Consider the following 23149-nt stretch of genomic DNA (forward strand, 5'->3'; position numbering starts at 1 on the left):
TCACAGAAACAGAGCAGACCGTAATCTGAACTGTAGTTTAATGGAAACGTTTGTCGCGCCATAGGCAGGGAAGCATAGGAACGTTGGCTGTTGAACGTCGCAATGATTCGATATTTCTTAATTTGTGGTGGCATAATAAACATGATAATGAAACACTTGTCTGGATACACTGATTGCTCATACCATGTCAAGTATTAGTCCTGAGCACAACGCAAATATTTCATGATTCACGGGCTTTACCAAAATTCTTGAATCGATAGCATTTCATCTACAACGAATTTTGTTTTGTTACAGGTAAATTTATGATTTTTTCAGAAATACAGACCATTGTTGAAGAATCTTTTTTTTCTTTCTCGCCCTCAATACAAAATGAAAGCAACTCGCTCTCATCAATACCGTATATGGTCATACCGTCTCAGCGCTTCATGACACTTTCTCTCTGCTCTCGAGTTAACGGTCTGGGTCTCTTTCGTTGTTACCCCCCACTCGTATTCTGAGCATCTTCCGGTTGTTAATAGAACCTAGCTAGATAAACACTCACAAGGTAAGATGGATTTGTCGAGTCGATTGTTTATCAGTGAAAAATAATTGTTATTTGTATGAAAGTGAATGCACAAATAGACCATCAAGTAGTTAAGTAATCTGAATTTGATGTTTTGACTGTAGTTACTGTTAGGCATCTAGCTAACTTATTAAAGCATTGATATGAGCGTGTTGTGCTAGTGTACCGAGCAATTTAGCTAGCATATGTTCAAAGTAGCGCTGACATTGTTAGCATAGCCGATAGCCTGCGGTTGGCAAGAAGAGAGGATGGAGGGTTTAAGTCTAGTTGTCGATAGCTCAGTAGTGTAAGGATACAAATTCGATGCTTTAAATGCATACGACCGCGATGCATCTTGTGCGTCACTTTAACCAGTCTGAATTCATTCAACCTGTAAGACCTTTTCCTCTTACACTATTAGCTTTAAACCGACTTTCTTAGCACATTCGCTTTGCAATGTATTCTCCGCTTGCATTTAAAAGTCATTCATAATTATTCTTTAGAAACGCTCAGTGAATTTCGTTGGTTGGTGTCTGTATCAGTCAGCTACTTTACCATAGTCCTGATTTAATAACAGGTGAATGTTGTGTCGGAAATACCGTAGATGAGACTGATAAATACTTTAAATAAATAAAACCTGTTCGGAGCGTCTGGCTGTTGGGTTGTGGTCTGTCAAAGCAGTGCTGACATCAAGTGTTTGACTATATTCTATTCAAATGGGGATTGTGTCATCATGGTGTCAAATGCCCCTTACAAAGCCAAGGACACAGGGATGAACAGGGCAACTAAGACCATCCAGTCTGTTCACTGAGCCTTTAAAAACTCAGCAGAATGTGTCGCAATGAAGAGAACTTTTGAATTAATGTTACACTTATGACCTGGTTCATTCATATTTCATGTATCTAGATTGCCTAATACTATAACCCGACACCCACTCTCTGGCACTTATAAATATTAACACATTTGTTGGCTGTGCTGTAACAGTGTATATGTCAGAAAAAGAAGAGAGCGAGCCTAGTGCATGCTTGCCTATTTAATTCAGTTCTGTTAACAGACCCCCGCTTTATGACTAAACTGTGTCATGTGTATCATATTTCTACAGCAGAGGCATCAAAGGACTTTTGAGAATACAGAGGAAAATGCTCTGAGGAAGGTTTTTTTTTTTTTTTTTTTTGACTGTGTAAATTGTGAAAGTGAAGCAGAGACGGAGACACGGTTCATATGAAGTCCAGAAGTATTGTACGGCCCCTACTGAGGTCTGAGACCAGCATGAGGATGGTCTGATGGACCGACGCTTCCTGCTGACCCTCATCTTCTGTTCAGTTTCTTGGATTTTCTTCTGGGAAGTGCGCTGGAAGAAAGGGAAGGAAAGTCAGATTGAAGAATGGCTCCATGGACACAGTCTGTCTGAATATAAGCAGTTGTTTGAGGGTGAGTGAAACCATTTTAAAGTCACACACACAGACACACACACATATATTATATGTTAATCACATTCTAGCCTCAGTCTAAAAAATTCTGTTAGAAATCTTGTGCCATCCAGTTTTATCTATATATTGGCGGAAGTATCGGCCAGAGACAACCAGTGAATCTCCAGGACAGTTCTCTTGGTTTCAGTCACAGTTGTTTGCTCCTTTCTCATCTGAGCCAATTAAAAATACGTATCCTATGTTTTCATGAGCTGTTGCTCTTAATGGCTTTTGAGTGTATACCTACAAGTAATTTCCAAAACACAGGAAACGCTTAAGCATGTCAGAGAGTAGAGGTATTTTGAAAGCAGGTTCTTCCACACAGAGTATGTAATATCACACCCCATCATGCTTAGTCACTTAATGATTTGATAAGCCCGAAATCTTATGAAAAAACCACATGTCATAGCTATCAGCACATCTGTGTCTAGCTTAGCGCTGAACAATGCAACATAATAGAGTGGTGTCAATTACAGTGCTTTCCACCATCATTAACCAAACGCCAAATGATAGAGTTTCTTCAGAACAAATAATGTCACATCTTACCAACAGAGTTCCAGACACTTCTGTAGAATCTATGCTAAGGAGCAGTGAAGTTGTAATAGGTCAGATGTTCTATTAAGACTCTTTATGTTGATGTGTCCTTTATTTTGGCAGGGAAGTAGACTGTGTGGGCATTGTTATTCCTATCATAACCAAGGGTGAACTTCTCAAACATTATGTTTAAGATTAAGGTTCTGTTTCTTGAATATCTATGGGTGAATTTGTGTGCTCTCGTATTAATTGGTTGCTTAAAAATGCACGTCTTTGTTTATGATCATTGAATTATTACTTCAATTTGTTGATGTTGTTGCTCTCGTTACCATAGTGATAAGGGTGTCTCTGTCAGTAAATGTTAGGGAGTTTCTGTTGACACAGTTGTGAGTTTGCTTTGGTTATGTGGTTAAAACAGTCGGTTGCATAATATCAGGCAGTCACATAATATCTTGCTCTGTGTGTGTGTGTGTGTGTAGATGTCCAGACCCTGGAGGAGCTGAGTCTGTCTGTTTTAACTCGTCTGGAGGAGGTGGTGAAGGAGCCACGGCGTTGGAGGTCCATTGTTGATGCTCACATCCAGTTGCTCAGAGACTTCGCCTTTCAAGAGTGGCTGTGTTCACAAGGCCTGGAGCACTACTACCACACGTAAGCACACACACACACACACACACACACACAATGTCACTGCCGTTCCTGAGTTATCGTCAGATGTAACGACGACCTCTATTACCACTGTCTGGTATAACTCACTGACATGACACATCGCGGATACTGCTATGACCCTTCATCTTTCATCATTTATATTCAAATAACCGTAGGAGCTTCTGAATACCATAGTGAGGCTGGAATAGCTGTGCCCTCCCTCCCACCAGGACGAGGACTGCATACTCTGTTGTGTCCTGCAGTACCACTGAACTATAACAACAAAGCACTGCAACCAGCACGCGGCTGCTTGGTCAGCTCAGTGTGAACATGAGCGGTGGGAACTGATTATATGGTCAGTGTAGGGCTGAGCTGGAAACGGATGCTGTAATTAGTCGTGTAGACCAGCAGAGGGCAGTGCTGGCTCTTCACGGCCAGCTGAGCTGAGTGACATTGAGCGGTGGCGACTGCAGTACTGCGGGGTCATTGCAGTAACGGGTGGTTTTTTAAGGTCCGTTACACACGCGCAGCATCCAGCTGCAGCAATGCAGACTGAGCAAAGTAGGACTCAGGAAGTGCAGCTGGAAACAAAGCAACTGTTATACAATCAGGGTCATTTTGGATCAACCTCATATGCTATACAGCACACATACGAGACAACTTCTGTGTGTAGATCTATAACAGCAGTGTATGTAATGTTTTTGTCATGTTCAATATCATTAAAGATATTTTGAGGTCATTTTAGGTTCATATCTGTTTGTTTCATGTTTTTTTTGGGGTTAAAGTTGGGTGTTTGAGGGAAAGGAGGGTGTGACACTTCAGTGTAAATCTGCTCCATTGTTCCTCAGTAGCGTCTGTTATTATACATTCTGTAGCACAAGCCTCTCTACACTTCAACGATACATTTCTGATCTCTCTCTAACTCTGTGTCAATATTCAGTAAAATACATTTGTCTCACACACGTGCTGCATCATTAGAGTGTTGCCAGAGCAGACAGTTGTGGTACAGTGATGTAGTGGAGTTGTCTGAGTCACTGCTGTTTAGTGTATATTTTATGTTTTGTTTAATGACAGAGCTATATCTGTGCCAGCATAAATTAGTATTGGAAGTTATTAATAACATTTGGAAGACCTGAAATTTTTGATTGAAGGCCATGTTTTTGTTTTGAGTTTGACCTCCTTGCAGCAGACTTATTTGAACGGGCAGGCCGCATAAAATATGATCTTGTTTTTCCTATTTCTCCTTGGCAGTCTGAAGACTCTGGGTTGTACTAATCTGGATGATTTAGCACAGTTTGACAGCCAGCTTCAGCTCTCTCTGGCCGCATGGGGCTATTACTACGAGGATTATATTAAACTGTCCACCGGCATTAAGATCCTCCAGGCCTCTAGGGGCAGCAGAGACCAGGACTACGAGACCCAGTTGGTACACAACCTTGCTGAGAGGCGACTAAAGGAGAAGTGGTCCATTGGTAAGTACAGTTTAGCTTCTGTTGCATCAGGTGGGGCCTTATATGAGATGAAAGATATAGGTTGAAGGTGACTATTTCAACCTGACAGATGACTTGCGGCTAAGCCGGTTAGACAGTTGTATATTTTGATCTGTTACTTAACGAGCAGCTCTCGATGGCTTGTCCCAAGATTATTTACCAAGGGTTTGTGCGGAACTTTTGTTTTTTTTCTTGCTTGCTGTGGTTTGATGCGAAATTCAGAAGAGGTAGTTGAACCTAAGTGGAGTGCTATCTCACTGTGTTTATATAAAGCAGAAGAAGGCAAACAGACATGAAGAAGTCAGAGCTTTCATTATCTGAACTCGTCACTCCCTGAAACAAAAAGGAGCCTTTACCTGCGTACATTTCAGAGAGGCTAAAAAGCTTTTAGCTCTGCAGCCATGGATCATTACCATAAAACATATAGTGTTCATTGAATCAGATATGTATAATTCTGTTAGTAAGTTGGTTTCTGAGCTCAGTGTTTCCTGTACTAGTTTAATAAATTAATGTTTCACTCCATCTGGAAAAGCATGTTTTTTGTCACTATTTTAGAGTCTGTGAGCTCATAGCAGCTCAGTATCTACAGGAAATAGCGGTAGATGGACTATAAATCAAGTCAGGGACATCACAGGCTTCATCTGTGGACGCTGAAGCTTGATGTCTTCCGTATGCTGTTTTCATATGTTGCTCACTGTGGAAAAGAAAGGCAAAGAAATACACAAATGGCAGTTAATAATATCGGACATGGGCACGGACGAAGGTTTTGTCGTGTTCTATAGTCTGCTTTCTCTTATCTGGTCAGGAGTTAGTGTCTCAGAGTTCCTGTGTAAGAGTTGGTATTAAAGTGATCTAACAGGGGTGGGTGTGTGTGTGTGCGCGCGTGCGTGTGCGTGTGTGTGCCTGTCTGTCTGTCTTTCAGCCGGAGCTCTGATATTTGGCTGTACTGTAGCTCTGTGCTTTCTGATAAGGGACCTCATGTTTTACGTGATTGGTGAGTCATTATTTCTTTTTTTTTCTTAGATACACTTGTGTTCAGTAATGATCTTTATATGCATTATATTTTATATACAGCTAACAAAGTCTTATCAACAAATGTGTATTAGCAAAGCCTCCTTAAAACCCTGGTGATGCCTGAAACAACTGAGAAATAAGTAAATTGTCATTATGAATTGGTCTGCATGGCTTATATTCATTTAATTACTAATTATCAAGGTGTATAGGTTATTAAATGTATCATCACTTTTGTATGTGCCTTTCTAAAGCAGCCTGAGATATTTAGAGGGATGACAGGTTGAAAGAGGTCAAGTATTCGTTACCTGAATTTCAGGACTGGCTGTGACAGGAGTAATTAAGTTATTTTTCATTTCAAGATGAACATTGTCAGCTCAAGTTTACATCCACACGCAAGGAAAACCTAAACCAAAAAAGGAACAACATGAAGTTTTTTTTAATTCACTATTTTATTCTTAAGTCATAATTGGAAATATATTTTTATACTTATTAGGTTATGTGGTAGACACATTTTTTCCCCACAAACTACAACATCAGCTTGTATCTGTATCCTGGCTTTCAGTTGGTTAACGTTGCAGTATTTTAAATGGTTAAACCTAAGAGTTGACGTATTGAAATCAGTCAGACCCTTTACTGTGATCACACTCTTTGCTGAATACCTGCCTTGTGGGTTTCTGTCCTGAAGTTCTAGGACAGGATCTGGTTTATGGTAGAAGAATAACTCTAAGGTTGGACGTTCTCTTTCTGTGTCCTCTGCTTATGCTTCCATTTTCAAGTGATTTGTCAAAAATTCAAAACAACGTGGGTCTGCTGTTTGAGCAACAACTTCTTTTGCATAACTCGATGTTTATCTAGACTTGGTCATTATATGAAGTCAGGTCTCTTATTTTGTTCCTATTAACTCTCTCTCTCTCTTTTTCTCTCTCTTTTTCTCTCTCCCCCGCCTCCCTGCTCCTTCCCTCTTTTAGGTGGAATAACTGTTTCCATCATCGCCTTTGTCTTCACCATTAAGTTCCTGTGTGAGCTTGCAGCTCGGGTGGTCAGTTTCCTTCAAAATGAGGACCCTGGTCGCCGTGGAGACCGCAGCATCTATGACTATGTCCGAGGGAACTACCTGGACCCCCGTTCATGCAAGGTTTCCTGGGATTGGAAGGAGCCACAGGAAGTGGGCCAGACGATGAGCTTCCGTGTCCAGGTGCCGATAGACTGCTGATGTTAACATCCGCCAAGTCTTTTGTCATAGATCACTCATTTATTAGCAAAGAGCAATGAGAGATAATCATTACAAATACCTCACTCAGGAGTCTGTTTTCTTCTCTTTCTCCTTTTCTTTCTTTTTCCCTCTGTTATTTTGTCTCAGCTCTTCTATAAAAATGGCCAGCCGTTCCCTGCTCACAGGCCGGTGGGACTAAGAGTCAGTATTACCCATATAGAGCTTGCCTTAGACATCCCAGTGACCCAGGAGGTCCTGCAAGAGCCAGAATCCAACGTTGTCAAAGTGGCCTTCACAGTTCGCAAGGCAGGACGCTACGAGGTGGCTGTCAAGCTGGGCGGTCTGAACGTGGCTTACAGCCCCTACTACAAAGTCTTTCAACCAGGTAAGGGACTCCATGGTGTCACACCTGAGGAAGATGTGTGAGTTAAGGTGTAGTGTCTTTAGACTGACAGTGAGATTAAATGGCCTTTGGTTCCACAGTGTCTCAGCATTTAGAGGAGTATGGGCAGTGACACCGGTTTAGGGTGAAGAATGTGTTGGAACGGGCTTTGCAGCCTTGTTAAAGTCTTTTACCGCCTCTTTGGACTGGAGGATTCAGGCTGTACTATATCAACGTTCTCTCACCTCAGTTCTCAAGATCCCCATACCTTCCACATTTTTCCTTTAGTCCTACCATGACGTATTAGATTTTAGTGACTCACCACTGAAGAATTATCTGCATCTGCCTCTGATGTGTGTCTGACGTGTCCATGCATGGTTTATACAGAAATGTACAGGGCAGGGTGTGTGACTGGGTTGAGAAACGGCACCGCAGAATTTTTATCTGTGGTGACCAGTTCCAGTGTATGATGCAGTCTTTCACTGGATGTTTTTGTTTATGTTACATAACCCGTGTGTAAGAGAGGTTTCCCAATGACTGTAGATGTTTAGCAGCCTGTTTACTCAAGGCAAGACAGAAGAGTTTGGCCTAAAATGGTCTGAAGGCTCTTTGTCTGTGTCTGTGGTGTTAAACCAAACTGGATTAAGCTTCGTTCTCTCACACCCCAACATAGCTTTGGCAGTAGGGGACGTCTCTCTGTTATATGAGAACCAAATTCTGGAGTTGGGCAATCAAGCAATTTTTTTGAAGTTGTCTTAGCGCAGAGAGTTCTATTTAGTGTGTACGCAAACAAATATTTGAAGAGAGTGGCTCATTTTATGCAGTTGTTTGTGTTTTGGTAAGATTCCCGCCAAAAGTCGGGATAAATGTAATTACATTCATTCTAGAACGTTCTGCTTTTTAACAGTGTTTAGGCTTGTGGTACAGACTGATTACAATTTCGACTTTGTTTTGTCATCTTATTTTTGGCTCTTGTTTTTTTGTAAGAAATCCAACGTAATAGCATCTTTATGAAATTGCTCATGAAAATGTAGTAAATGTTACAATGGAAAATTGAGCAAGATGGGTGAAATCACTTCATCCTGATACATCATATGAAATAAATTATCCAGCGTATGGTGTGTGTGTGTGTTTGTTTTACAGGGACAGTGGTGCCATCAAAAACAAAGATAGCGTACCATTTCTCCACTCTGGTTTTGCAATATGGCCAGCAGCACACCCTGCAGATCGAGCCGCGGGATGAGTACGGAAACCCCACCAGTAACTCTGTGTCGCTCATCGACGAAGTCAACTACAATGTCCACGTTCACTCGGTAAGAGCGCCCATGGAATCAGAAGGATTTGGTCGTCCTCATGAAAATTAGAGTAGTACTCTGTGAATAGTCCTGTTACTGATAGAGGTTGTCAGTGAACAGCACACCTGATTCAACACACCTTTAAGCTGGCAGTAAGAGGAATGCTTTCAGAGTGTTAAATGTAGAGCAGCAGCGGTAGCCAGAATCCTATGTGGAGAGCCAGGCTTGCTTGGTACCCCTGGTTTTATGATGTCTCTAAAGATCTTGACTGGTCTCATCAGGCATGTTAGTGAAGGACTGTAGATCTCCAGCAGAGTAATTACAGAGCCTACGTACCTTTGATGTGCTTAAAGTGAAACAAGTGCCCACTGAAGTATATTTGGATGATTTGTACTTGTTTGTTTATTTTTATGTCTAAATATGCTTAACGTGAATGGGATCTGTTTGTCTGTCTGACAGTTGGGTACAGTGGATGAGGACAGTTCAGAGGAGTATTTCACCAAGTCTGTGAGCTGTATTAAACAGCAGTGTCAGGTCTTACTGAGACTGACTCTGAAGAAAAAGGGCTGTTTTAGAGGCCGTATCACCTACAGAGATCAGCCACTCAGCAACGGCGAGTTCGACATCATCGTACTTGACGGTCAGTGACCGATAATACAAAAGTCTACCCATATATGGAGGTCTTTTTGTTTGTTGCAAAAACAGCTGTTAAAGACAAGGTTATACAGCTGAATTACAGGCCTGACAGACACTGGAACTGTATGGGAATCTCATGGTATTTGTTATATATGAATTGTGTAGTATATATGTTAGAAAGGTATCATTTATACTGTTATCAGCACACAAATGATGTCTTATGTAGTCTGAATACTCAACACAGAGGCAGAAGGTGTTGACCAGAATTTGAACATTGTACTTTCAGAAGATATTATTAGTTGTCTTTTTTTTTTTTGGCTTGTCTGTCGTTGTTTCTTTTCATTTGTCCTGTGTCCTCTCTCATCACCCCTGTCGCGTGCAGAGAATGAGAAGAACTGCGTGGAGAAGAATGTGTCCACTCCCGGCATCAGCATCTATTTTGAGGCGTATCTCTACAGCACAGGCAACTACAGCAGTTCCTCCTGGCAGCTCCCAGCATCCTCTCTGCTCGCCCCGCAGAGACGACCCTCAATGGGCGATGAGGAGGACGAGCATGACTCGCCTGTCGAGGGTCAGCCCGAAAAAGTCAAGAAACCAAAAAAGGTCTATTGTTACATATCACCAAAGGTAGGCCATTGACAGGGACTGTCATCAAAACTGAGCAGAAATTAAGTCCATAAATCCGGTACCTGTATGATGAGTAATGTTTTTTTTTTTCTTCTTGCCTTTAGCAACTCTCAGTAAAAGAGTTTTACCTGAAGATTATTCCCTGGCGTCTTTTCACCTTCCGTGTGTGCCCAGGAACAAAGGTGAGACAGGAAACCTGCCCTTTTTGAGAACATGAAAGCATTTGTTCCGTTTTTATTCTACATGTGAAATGTACACACTGAATCTAGCAGTGATGCTGTCCCAAACCTGTCTGTAAAAACAAGATTAGGGTTTTGACTTTTCTGGAGCACACACATGTATATATATGGCAAAAGTGTTGTGATAAGTTCCTGCACCAATGTTAACACTGGCACCAGACTGAGTCGTTTTTTGAATAGGGAATTATCGTCTGAGAATGCACTGTGTTCCACATGTAGGAATCTGCTTCCGGAGAGCCGCATACATCATGTTTGAAATAACTTTAAAAACCTTTCTGACCGATGACCTTCTGTTATAAAAATGAATGGTCGTTTTTCTTTTGTCATATCAGTTCACCTACCTGGGCCCAGACCCCATTCATAAGTACCTTACATTACTTGTGGATGATGGCATTCAGCCCCCCGTAGAACTCAGCTGTAAGGACCGGAACATCATGGCTGCCACCTTCATCCGATTCCTCCATAAGAATATTGGTGAGTGTGAAGTTTGGCTCAGAGCGCATGTAAAAAATTGTTTGATAGTGTGGGTTGGTAAATTTTATGCAATTTTTTTTTGTTTGTTTGTTTTGCAGGTGGTTCAGAGACATTTCAGGACAAAGTGTGTTTTTTTCAGCGAGAGCTACGACATATACACTCCAAAAGACCTCGTACCAAAACCTGCCTGAAAATCTCCCGTCACTCCATGCTGGACTCGGTCAGTTGTTTTACCAGCGTTTAGGCTCTGACGGCAACTCTCGCATCCATTAGGAAAAAAAAAAAGAAAGATGTGTTTAGCTCTGTGTCCTTGGCCCGTGTTCATGTTATCGCCCCAAATTCCCTTGATGTTGTGATGTCAGAGAACATCTGTGACAGCACCACAGAAAGCCACAAAGTCGACGGCAGAGACATTATGAAATGGATTAATACCAAAAAAAAAAAAAAGAAAAGAGAGAGAAAAACAAGGGATTAAGTAAGTGCTTCAACAGGAAACACCACACGTGTCATTTGAGTATAGAAGAGGACACTGTATTCCTTATCTGGTACTTGTTTCAGTAATCTTCTGACTCAGTCTCACGTGTCCAAATAATAATAATAAAAAAAAAAGTCTGCCTAAAGTCTGCCTGTCTGCTCTGTCTGACTGCAGCATGAACTGTCAGAACAGAAGAATTACAACACAGAAGGCAACAAGCCTAATGTCCTGTCTGCAGAGCTTGTGCTGCGGCACAAACTTCAGTAACAGCGGTCAGAGCCGCAGGCAGTCAAAACAATCAGAGGCAGCGTCTCCAGGCAAATTAGTCGAGCAGCATGAAGGACATGCTCTCAGCTGGTTTGGCAACACGTACTGTTTAAAAAAAAAAAAAAAGAAAAGAAAAGCCCATGGTGCCATTTGACTGTGGACTTAGTGAGTGTTGCATGCTGACACAGATCTCTGCTTTTAGAGAGAGAGAGAGAGAGAGAGCCCAAACGACACATCCGGGAATCTGTAAACACACGCTGCTCGCGTTTTACTTACCCCGTAGAAGCCTTTCTGCTGGTCTAGCAAGCTGTCATGTTTCCATTTTTTCATTTGTTTTTTTTTTTTTTTGTTTTGTTTTGTTATTATTTAATCTCTGGAAAAACCTGGCCAGAGTAGTTATACTGCATATTTACTTGTCTCATGGTTGACGTAGCATTCTAAAGCTACAATAAAATGGCAGGTTTCCTGCACGTTCTCACCAACATGTTACAGATGATTGCATGAATGAATGAATGGAGAGTCCAGTTACACCTGTTTTGTAGACCATTGCAGTTTTCTTCTTTTCCCATAATCCCTAAAGAACATTCTTTTTTTTTCTTCTGCAGTCTCTGAAGGCAACTAGAAACTTCTCAGTGTCGGACTGGAGTAAGAATTTTGAGGTGGTGTTCCAGGATGAGGAAGGTTAGGTCCTTCAAAAGTCTTAATGATCTTCTCAAAATGACTCTTACTCATTTTTGTACTGAAAATGTATTGGTAATGCACTTTTTTCCTTTCTGAACGTTCTGGTGATTGGGAATTTTACTGGGTTTGTTTTTTTGTGTTTATTTTTCCAGCACTGGACTGGGGAGGGCCAAGGCGAGAGTGGTTTGAGCTGATCTGTAAAACATTGTTTGACACCAGCAATCAGCTTTTTACACGATTCAGCGACAACAACCAGGGCCTGGTATATTCTCTCTCATTTAACTCTGCTTTGTGAAACACTTCTCTGTCTGTGTTACAGGGAGACAAAACACTGTATCTGGCCCACTCATCATCTCTGTGGGCTCCCACTCAGATGTGTACATTGTATAGCTAAAAAAACACCCACAGACTGTTAGTTGTTGAAAAATAAAACCATACCCTTTAGCTGTCAGCAGCTTTTCGGGCTTTGGTTGTGGTTTGGTTTATGCAGAATGTGTGTGCTTATGCAGAGTCACTCGTGTTATAGTTATTCACCAAGACAATGCATGTTGTCTCACACTCCCCCCACGCAGCCAAATTCAGCATCAATTTGCATACATATATTTCTGCTGCATTTAAATGAGTTACAGTAATAGAAGGCCTAAAATAAAATCAACACTGAGTCATTTTGTGACGTTTTCCACATTTAGCTGCCCTTTATTTCCTTCCCTGAATGATAAAACAGAAAAAAAAAATATCAGTTATTTCAAGTGTTTTCTAACTCACCGTTGCATGATGTGTGGGCCAGGTGCACCCTAATGCTGATCGACCCCCCCACCTTCGGCTGAAGGTGTACGAGTTCGCTGGCCGCGTGGTGGGGAAGTGTCTTTATGAGTCGGCTCTGGGAGGGGCATACAAACAGCTGGTCCGAGCCAGGTTCACTCGCTCTTTCCTGGCCCAAATCATCGGCCTCCGCATGAACTATAAGGTGAGTCACAACACGAGATTTCAGAGATAGACATTACCTCTCTATGACAGAGATCAGCAAAATCAACACACACTGAGCAGTTCTTTCAACTATCGCCAGCAGTGGCTTAAAAGTAAGGAAGATGGCCCAGCATAGAGAGAGGTTTGCATCAGATTCATCAAAAATTGTACGTAAATCGTATCTGATAGAAGAAAAGGAGTAAAAATGATAAGAGCCAAAAATAAGAGCTTTCACAAACGCTCATGACAGAATATTGTTTGTGTGGGTTTCCATGTGAGTTGTTGTCACAGAGCAGATTGAGTGAAATGTTAGAGGAGTCTGCGCCCTTGCAGTGAGCGCTCAGTTTAGGCGCCTGCTATTCTGGTTTGCATCGACAGTCAAAATGCCGCTTTATTTTTCCATAAGAAGTTGTTTTTGAACCTAAAACCAAAGACATAAATCTGTGTTTACGCGTCCCGAGAGCCAAAACCCAGGCTAGCAAAAATGTCAACAGCTCCACCCTGCTTGTTTACCGTTCGACTCTCTTAATTCACTTGTTTAGTTTAGTTTGAAACTGACAGCATTGTGCTAATGTTTGTGTGGCTTTGTATCACACATTGCACCAGTCATAGCTGTGGTTAGAGGTATCTGCTCCATTTGACAAACAAATGCAGCGTTTGAATTTGTTGCTGAAGATCTGTTTCTCTTTGACCCTCTGTCTTCGTCACTGCAGTACTTTGAGACGGACGATCCAGAGTTCTATAAAACCAAGGTCTGCTTCATCCTAAACAATGATGTCAGTGAAATGGACCTGGTGTTTGCCGAGGAGAAGTACAGCAAGTCAGGACAGCTGGAGAAGGTGACAGCAGCCAAAACCAAAACATTTTTTTCTCAAGCCTGTTTATGACTTTTTATTCTCAGTGCTCTGTTTTGGATTTTTGAGTATTTTAAAGGTCAGCTATTGATGTGTGTATACAGGACTTTGACGTGTTTTTGTGTGTGGGTGCGTGTGGTAAGGTACACGTGCTACGCACACGTGCGCGCGAGCGTGTGTGTATGTATTACAGTATTTCTCTTCAATGCGTGCTCCTCGGAGACTGTCAGGTAGTTTAATATTTTGTTGTTGTTTGTTTGTTTTGGAGAGAGGGGTAGACTGTGTTTCCTGTTTTATATAACTGAGTGAATGACTTGGGCCTAGAGGTTTTTAACTGACTGAATATCTGTGTTCATAATAAACCTTGTAGGTTTTAATGAAGTGAATGACTGTTATAAAGTAAAGTTTGTTATAGAGCATATAAGCTTGGTGTGTATGCCTGTTTATTATAAAGTATATAGGTTGTAACTGAGTGAGTGAGTTTATTAGTTACAGAGCATATAGGTTGTGTGTGTGTGTGTGTGTGTGTGTGTATGTGTATGTGTATGTATCAGCACTTACTGGTGTGTCATCTCCAGGTGGTGGAGTTGATATCTGGTGGGGCCCAGATCCCAGTGACCAATGACAATAAGGTCCACTATCTGAACTTGCTGGCCCAGTACAGACTGGCCAGTCAGGTACGAGAGGAGGTGGAGCATTTCCTCAAAGGTGAGACAGCATCAGGCACAAGTGAAATGTACAGCTCTCCCTCAAAGAAACTGTATGTGTAACTGAACCTAACTTTTTTAGAAAAAAGGAAAGTGCTCTATTCATTGTTGACTTACCTCAAAAGAAAGTTCAACTTTTCCCTTCTCTGACTGAATGCTGCGCTTGTCTGGCTGTACAGTATAATGTTCACAGATTAAATAAAACTATATGCAGAATATGAAAGGACTTTTAAAATCCAAAATAAATAATACTTTTTTCAAAATCTGTTTTTGAATAAATTCATTAAATACAGTCATTTCAACAGAGGGAGTTTCTGTTATTCAGAATTAAAGAATCAATATTTTGGAATCCACAGGTCTGAATGAGCTCGTCCCAGAGAACCTTCTAGCCATATTTGATGAAAATGAGTTAGAGGTATGTCACCTCTGTCCTTCTGAAGTGTAATCAACTCTAATTATATTAAATTTGTAATTTAAGAGTCACCATGCTTAAACACGAAACACGTTTGCAGGGAATTACACAGCTAAAGTATTATTGTAATGAATACCTCTTGGGTTTTACATTTCTGTTCCTGGCAATGATTGTTGAAGGTTAAATTAAGTTTAAGTTGTGATGACGCTGTCTGTCAGTTTACTGGCGTGGTCAGTTAATTATTTTGAAGTTACTTTCTAGTTTCCTCATGCCAGAGTCAAAGCGGATTGGGTGTGTTTCCTAACCTGTTTCATCAGTCAGCTGTGATGGTTTGTCATTTTCGTTTGTTCAGTTGCTGATGTGTGGCACCGGGGACATTAACGTCCAGGACTTCAAAGCTCATGCTGTTATCGTTGGAGGCTCATGGCACTTCAGAGAAAAAGTGAGAGAACGGACGGTTGTGTTAGTTGCATTTGCACGTGTGAAATATCCCTCACAGTCTTATTTACAGCCACAAAGTTAAATCAGATGTGAAGGATCAGCTGATATCATTTTTTTTTTTTTTTAAATCTACCAGAAATAGCTCAGGTTGTCCAGCAAAATCCTATAGATCTGAAAATCTTTCACCGAGAGTTGTTTGTTGTTTTGTGTCAGCTGTATAATTGTCTTGTGTTTGTATGTGTGTTTGTGTGTGTGTGTGTGTTGTTTAGGTTATGAAGTGGTTCTGGGCAGTGGTGTCCTCCTTCACTCAAGAGGAGTTGGCTCGTCTGCTCCAGTTCACCACCGGCTCCTCTCAGCTCCCCCCAGGAGGCTTCAACACCCTCTGCCCTTCCTTTCAGATCATAGCAGCACCTACACACAGCACCCTGCCTACCGCACACACCTGGTAAACACATACACACTCACAGCACCGTGAAGACACAGGCATGTTGCACACATCATGTGACCACGCACATGCACAACCTGCCTGCTGCACATATGTATCAAGTACATAAACACACTTGTCTAGTCAACCAATCCAACACTGTCACACATGTCTCATAGCCCTTGCTTCCATGTCCCTGTTTAAACAGGTTCTGTATGTGTGTGATTGCAACACATTCATTCACACAGTTTCCCAAGTCGCACATAGGTACACATGTTTTCTCAAACTGATGTTTCTCTCTCTCTCACTCTCTCTCTCTCTCTCAGTTTTAACCAGCTGTGCCTACCTACTTATGACTCCTATGAGGAGCTGCACAAGCTGCTGAAACTGGCCATCAGTGAAGGCAGCGAGGGATTTGGCATGCTCTGATTTACACCTTCGTCTGGATCACTCCATCCATGCCACTCTTTGTTTGAGGAAAAGAGGGATGCTGTCATTCTTTATCCTTCATATGAGCCAAATAACCCAGCATCCTGTTTGCCTCCAGTGGCAGACATTTTTATCCCACGATGCCTTTGGCTTACCCTGGAGGACGGCTGATATATATATCGTAGATCTGTGATTTTTTTTTTTTTTTTTGTATTTAAAAAGGTAGTTAACAGATGAGAAAAGTAGCAAAGTGAAAAATTATTTCTAGAAGCTAGAGCCTGTTGGCTGCATTTCTTTATGTTTGAGGGAGTAATTAAGCTTAAAAAACAAAAGGCTTTTTTTTTTTTTCTTTTTTGCTTTCAACAAAACTGGGAATATTTAAAATGAACATAGCCACATATTACACATGTGGTCGGACTACACACACCCACAGCACTTTGGCCTTAACTGTTCAGGGAAGGTTGTCTTTGTGTATATATTGCTGTTATTTTATTTGAGAAGCTCTGTAAATACTATGTATAGATGTTCTTGTTTCATGGCATGTGTATATCTTTTCATCTTTCTGTTGGATATTTAAGAAAGAAGCACTTGAAAAGTTGTCATATCTGTAGAGTTTGTTTTTGTTTTGGGTCTGTGTTCTGAATGAGTGAACTTGGGTTCAAAATGATTAGATTTTGTTTAATGAGTAAATACTATTTGATAGCGCCCCCCCCCCCCCCCCCCCCCCCCCCCCATGTATGTCAAAAGAAACAAACTTCCCTTGTTCAGAAGCACCCTGGATGACTGAGACCCTGCATTGATTGGTCAACCATGCCATTTCCAAGCATGGTAACTGAACTGCTTTCACATGTCTTTTAGCAGCCTGCCTTATTTGAACCCTTTGCCTCTTTCTGTCTATGGGGAGGAGTGTACATATCTGGTGGGAAGTCGACTTTAGATATAGGCTTAGAATGGTAGTGAGCAATGAAGTATTGTAGGTTTTTCAATTTGATCTAATGGGGAAACTTTATTCAGAAATGCAAAATACATGCAATAGAGATACCCGGTAAACTTGTGAAAAACAAAAACAAAACAAAAAACTGTAGGTATTTTTCTTACCTTACTAGAACTTGATACACCCGGATATCTCTTAACAGTGTCTATGCATCTCTGCTGATAAGCCCAGTCGTGCAGACCAGATTAGATTAGATGGATCTGTATGTGTGTGGGAGAGAAATTTTGGGCTTCTCAGACATGAATGCATTCATTTTTTGTGTGGCATATGATGTCAGGATACAAAGGGTACTTTTGTGTTGTGTTTTGTGTTATGTCAAATCGTTCTCTTTTTTCCCCAATGCATCTTTAAAGACCAAAACAGGGGCGTGTGCATTTGTTCTTAATGCAGAGAGGATTTATCTGTTCGGATAAACAGAAAGTCTGTTGAATGTTACAAAGTCTCCTTTTTGTTCCCCTTTTCTAAATGTATCTATCCTGTGTAAATGTTTCATTCTCATATAAGCTGTTGTATTTGGTCACTAAGATGGCTGAATACAGGTTCATCATTTATTAAAATCAAACATGGAGTTAAATGGCCCTCCAGAGAAATTAATGATGTAGTTGAATGGTACTGCAGAACTAAGTATAGTATAACACAACATGGACCCTCCAGAGAAATTACTGATGTAGTTGAATGGTACTGCAGGACTCAGTATAGTATAACACAACATGGACCCTCCAGAGAAATTACTGATGTAGTTGAATGGTACTGCAGGACTCAGTATAGTATAACACAATGTGGATCCTCCAGAGAAATTACTGATGTAGTTGAATGGTACTGCAGGACTCAGTATAGTATAACACAATGTGGATCCTCCAGAGAAATTAATGATGTAGTTGAATGGTACTGCAGAACTAAGTATAGTATAACACAACATGGACCCTCCAGAGAAATTACTGATGTAGTTGAATGGTACTGCAGGACTCAGTATAGTATAACACAATGTGGATCCTCCAGAGAAATTACTGATGTAGTTGAATGGTACTGCAGAACTAAGTATAGTATAACACAACGTGAGCTGTATTCAGACCATTGATTGTCTGTTTTCATGTCCACAGCCAACACCAGACTCTATTTTCTACACACTTTTTCCTTCTTCCCTATATTCAACGCAGGTTTCTTGTCCAGTTTGTTTTTCTCTTTTGTTATCACACGTCACTTGAACTTTGCTGTTCAGAGCTTACACTCGACTGTCCTAAATACGTCTGCCATGACCTTATTATGAGGCCAAACGCAGCTGCCGTCCGTTTGGGCGCTAACGTTTTATTGAACCATTCATCACCGGGATTGTGTCAGATGGACAGCTCACCATGAGTCATACTCATGGAAATCTCTGTGCGTTATGTTAAATATTTATGAATATCTAAGTGTCTGTGACAGTTCAAGTTCCAGTTACTGTTAACCCTTTAATGGAGCTCAGAAGCTCATCCTCTCCCCTGAAAAAGATCCATCTCTGACCTTTGGGTGAACGCTAAGAGAGGTAGTTTGTTTAGTTTGAAGAGTCTCTCCGCCCAGACATATTAAATCTCTTGAAAGAGAGGTTTAGCATGTGGAGGGAAAAAAAAAATATGATATCATAGCAGAAAGTTTCTTTCAGTGCAAAAATATTGCGTTGACGTTGACAGAAATCACCTGTTTAGGACTGGGCAGTTGCGAGGCATAAACAGCCATGCTGAATAGTGGTGTAACACTGAGATGGTCATTACGTGTGCAGTTCCAATTGTATTCAGGAGCACCACCAATGCAATTCATTTCTGTTTTGGGAGAGCTACCTTTCCAAGAAAATTCCAGAGTTGAAAATGGTTTGGCCTAAATTGGCTGTTTTTTGTTTTTGCTTAGTTTTTGTTCTAGTTTTAATTTTTAATCTACATTTTTCCTAATGTTGATGAGTGCAGGTTTAGGCTGGAGATTCTGAGAAAATCTTGTGAGTTTGTTTTTAACAGAGATGTAAATACTGTAAATGTAGTCATTTGATCAAGTCTTTGGGGCGAGTTTTCGTGTTGAATAGGAATTTAGTCATTATATACAGAGATTATTGTTGGATTTGTTATCTCTTGCCCAATGGCTCCTTCAGGCCCCTCTTCACTGGATGAATAAACTACCAAAACCCTTTATTAAGTGACTGTAGTAAACGTACAGGGTATCACTCAACACCATCAGAGAGATAACCTAGGTAATAACACAATGTCCTTCATTCAGTGGGTATTGATAACATCAACTAGGGTCATCAGCCTCCTAATAGAGTTACTGTTACCATTTACTAAATGTAATGATATCAAACATTACAAGTACAAGTATTTTTGTTAACATGATCTAACTGTTATCATTTGCACTAAATAGGTAGTTGAGTATTTCACAATTTTTGCATCACTAGCAAGAGAGCAGAGAAATGTTTGAGTGCATGTGTGTGTGTGTGTGTGTGTGTGTGTGTGTGCGCTGATAGATTTTGCTCTTAAATACTCAGATGATCATATGTACATGGAACTTTTGCTGAAGCAACTCAAACCTTTCATTTAAGCCTGCATCGTCCAGCTTCAACTGTCGCTGATTATCCACTGATTGTACATCAAGCGTTTTTTTTTTTCTTTCACTCTTTCCTCTGGAACGTGCTAGACTGCACCTGCAGGAAGAAACTCGTTCTGCTTCAGCAAAGTGGAACCGACTCGCTTGACAGGCACATGGACAGACCAGATGCCCCTTTTCTACCACACTTCTTTCCATCTTTTTTTTTTTCCTGTGATGTTCCTCTAGCTTGTCTTGTCCACTGCCGTCATCAAAGGGGTGGAAGTGAGACGTCTCACCCATCTCTGGGCTCGGTCTGGCTCCAATTACCCAGTCTGGTGTGTGGAGACAGGCCTTTCTGGAGCCAGGTGCTGATACCAGGGGATTGCAGATGTAATGTTAGTGTTTCATTAACACTGCACGGGCATTGCAACCAGATGCTAACTTCCATGCGGTGACTACAGGAGATGTCTGGGCCTGTTCTGTACATTGAACATGTTGTATCTACTGAGCAAAGAGAGACTTTTGATTTTTTTTTTTTTTTTTTTTTTTTATGGGGCATTTTGTGAGGTTGTGACACTCAATAAGATATCTCTGGGTAATGCTTTGTAGTTTATTCTCTCTCAGCAGTGATGCAGAGAGAAAAACATAATCACAATACATGCTCTGTAAAGAGTGAATGTTGTAGCATACTGTATCAATTAAAATGGCCTTCATCAATAAGAGTTGCTTCAGGGTCTGTGTTATTAACTGACACACACAGGAATGATTGTCAAGGCACATCTCTCTAATGTCAGATCTGGATCTGTGCTTGTGTGTATTGAAATGTCATAATTAGAACAATCACTGCTCTTTCCTAAATTATGGAATTTTTCCTAGTCTTGTGTGGCTCACCCAGGCTCTTCCACTTGGGGGAAAGACTGTCCTTACCACAGACTGTAGGGAAAGTCGTGCGATGTTTTGCGTACTTGCACTACTATGTAAAAACACCAGGGGGCAGCTGTGACACATTTAGGAGGGAATCTCATCCAAATTCAGCATTTGACTTGTTGGATAGTTCTTAACTCAGTAAATGATGGCATGGGCTTACTGTTTATGAGAAAGTCTCCATTCTATATCTATACAAATGTAATAAAGTGCAAATAAGAAAAACACATGAACAGATTTTTTTTTTTTTTAAATCTTTCCATTTCTGTTTCAGTATCCCTCAGTTTCTTTCTCTCTCACAGTCCTACAGTACACACACAAAACTGTTTCTTAAACCTGAATTTGCCCCATTAGAAGGTACTCTTCCTGGCTGGACACACATTTGCCTAATTAAATTTGCAGTTTAACTGGACTCCCATTGCATGACTGTTTAATGAGCTCAATCAGTGTAATGCTTAGGAATGTGATGGTGCCATACAGTGTAGTGAAGACCAAGTTCCGTTATGTCCCACACCATGTGATGGTGAAATATGACCTATGACTTTTAACCAAACACATGGTCCATTGATCCATTTATATTTTTCTTTTTCTCTCTCTCTCTTTTTTTTCGGAACCTCTCTGCTTTCACATGGGAGCACACAGCTCTCTCTAGGCATATGTGGATGTGTATAAGGGGGATGAACTACCGAAAATCTTTCATAAGTATCAGCTCCTTCCAAGCATGAACATACATGCTTTCCTGTCTATTAATCCAATTGTTTTAGTGATGTCTGGAGCCACTCTGTCTTTTCTTTTCTTTTCTTTTCTTTTCTCTTCTTTTCTTTTTTCTTCTCTCCTCGTCTCCTTCCACTCACTCAATTCCTTCCTCTCAAAATCCTAATTACCTCTTTTTTCATCTCTGTTTTCCTCCCCTCATTCATCTCCTCCTCTCTAAGTGTGGAAATTAAGGGAGGAATGTTCTCTTGGTCAGGAAGTGAGGTGTGTGTTCCAGCATGGCTGTCTCTACTCTTTCCTGTCAGTCAGCACTGGTTGTGTGTGTTCTAATTCTGTCAGGCAGCAGACACCACCAACAGGAGCAGTCTGTCTGTTGAGAGCTCCGGATTTTGGAGACTTCAGATGCTCACAAGACTCGATATTATATTTCTTGTTGTGAATATAGACTTTCCTTGGCAAGAAAAAAAAGGGCTTCATTTATAATGTTGGTTATTTTAAGCACATTTAAGGTTTTGCGACCTTTTTCAGCCCTGAATCTTTCTATGTACATTGCCATAGTTTCTGTGTCAGATTACCTGAGATTACCTTAAAGGAGTCATGGCTTGCATAAATAACACTGAGCCAAGTTTTATGAAAAGACTAATTACAGAATGGAAACTACGTGGATTAATGTTTAATCCCATAAACCCAGTCAGCAGATTATTCTATTTGCCGGTTATCAGCATAGTGTGCAAAGCTATGATGTGTGTGAGTGTGTCCATTTGTCTTTCTTTCTTTGTGTGTATGTGTCGTGCCTGAAGGGTTTGTTGTTTTGTAAGAGCTTGTGGGATTAGGCCCAGGCATCTGAAAGCACTTGAAGAAGTAGCCAGTTTCATTCTTTTCCTCTGGCATGGACTGGGTATCTGCATAACAACACTTTTCTCTAATTCTCTGTAGGAGCTCTCCCTGGGCAAAGAGCAGATTTGTGATTGAAGAACTAAGGAATCTTCTGCTGGCTTTTCATTCCGAAGGCACTGCATGCTTTTGCCGTTCCCTTGTAGGTTTCTTATTTTAAGTGATTCCAAAAAGTTGTTCGTTTATGTTATTGTTTATCTTATCCCCTGTGTGATTATGTTTGATTGCTCCTATGAGCAATGTTGTCCCACTGCGATGAACAAAACTTTCTGATGCCTGTTTAGAGCTCAGAAATCTGTTTTTCCACCTGCACATGCAGACATGCCTTCACACTGACTGGACTGTGGAATAAGAAGAGTCTAAAGCATCAAATAGTCTGTAATATCCCCTGACATATGACCAGTTGTTAACTCTCTGATGTATTGACTCAGTAAGACCCAAGTAAGGTGGTACAGATCATCTAAATTCTGTCCTCCATACCATATGCAAATGTACACCTTGCTACCCAGCCAGTACCAAAGCTTCTGTGACAACATCCTATCTTACAGATTTTGGCAAAATGTATCAAAAATTGTGAGTTTAAACAGCGATTGCCTTGAAATATAACTTTCGCATTGTTCCTGTCTTCATTTTAAGATGAGAATGCAGTGCTTGAGAGTGGATTGCAAAGGCAACACATACAGTTATTGCTAATTTATGTGCAGTGTTTTCATTACTCAAATAGAGCAGGAGACAGTGAACGGGCTCTGAATGTTGAGTTGTTCAACCTGAAAGTAAATGGAAACTTGTACCTCTCAGTATTATCGTGCCATCAGAAAGCTGGAGATATGTGTCAGACAGATCTCTCCCACAGGGATGGAC

At 40.9% G+C, this 23149-nt stretch overlaps 1 protein-coding gene across 1 annotated transcript; it reads left to right on the plus strand.

The window, feature by feature from the left end:
- The first annotated feature begins 1824 nt into the window (after positions 1–1824).
- arel1 (apoptosis resistant E3 ubiquitin protein ligase 1) lies at positions 1825–16347 on the plus strand. The gene is made up of 21 exons (XM_030782032.1): positions 1825–1972; positions 3024–3192; positions 4441–4661; positions 5602–5673; positions 6662–6888; positions 7054–7291; positions 8432–8601; positions 9043–9223; positions 9602–9846; positions 9951–10028; positions 10418–10559; positions 10658–10779; positions 11907–11982; positions 12135–12244; positions 12770–12949; positions 13662–13787; positions 14381–14510; positions 14866–14924; positions 15274–15363; positions 15632–15807; positions 16113–16347. Exons 1-21 carry the CDS (start codon positions 1825–1827, stop codon positions 16213–16215), a joined length of 3063 nt encoding a protein of 1020 aa, XP_030637892.1. The 3' UTR covers positions 16216–16347.
- The last annotated feature ends 6802 nt before the right edge of the window (positions 16348–23149 follow it).

Source organism: Chanos chanos, chromosome 1 (assembly GCF_902362185.1).
Source record: "Chanos chanos chromosome 1, fChaCha1.1, whole genome shotgun sequence".
In the NCBI taxonomy this organism is placed as follows: domain Eukaryota; kingdom Metazoa; phylum Chordata; class Actinopteri; order Gonorynchiformes; family Chanidae; genus Chanos; species Chanos chanos.

What these genes read in the sequence shown, in the direction of transcription:
- arel1 (XM_030782032.1), top strand. Translation starts at nt 1,825, where the DNA reads ATGGACCGACGCTTCCTGCTGACCCTCATCTTCTGTTCAGTTTCTTGG. An exon ending in TTGATGAAAATGAGTTAGAG is followed by an intron (nt 14,925 to 15,273) that starts GTATGTCACCTC and finishes TCGTTTGTTCAG; the next exon opens with TTGCTGATGTGTGGCACCGG. An exon ending in CATGGCACTTCAGAGAAAAA is followed by an intron (nt 15,364 to 15,631) that starts GTGAGAGAACGG and finishes TGTGTTGTTTAG; the next exon opens with GTTATGAAGTGGTTCTGGGC.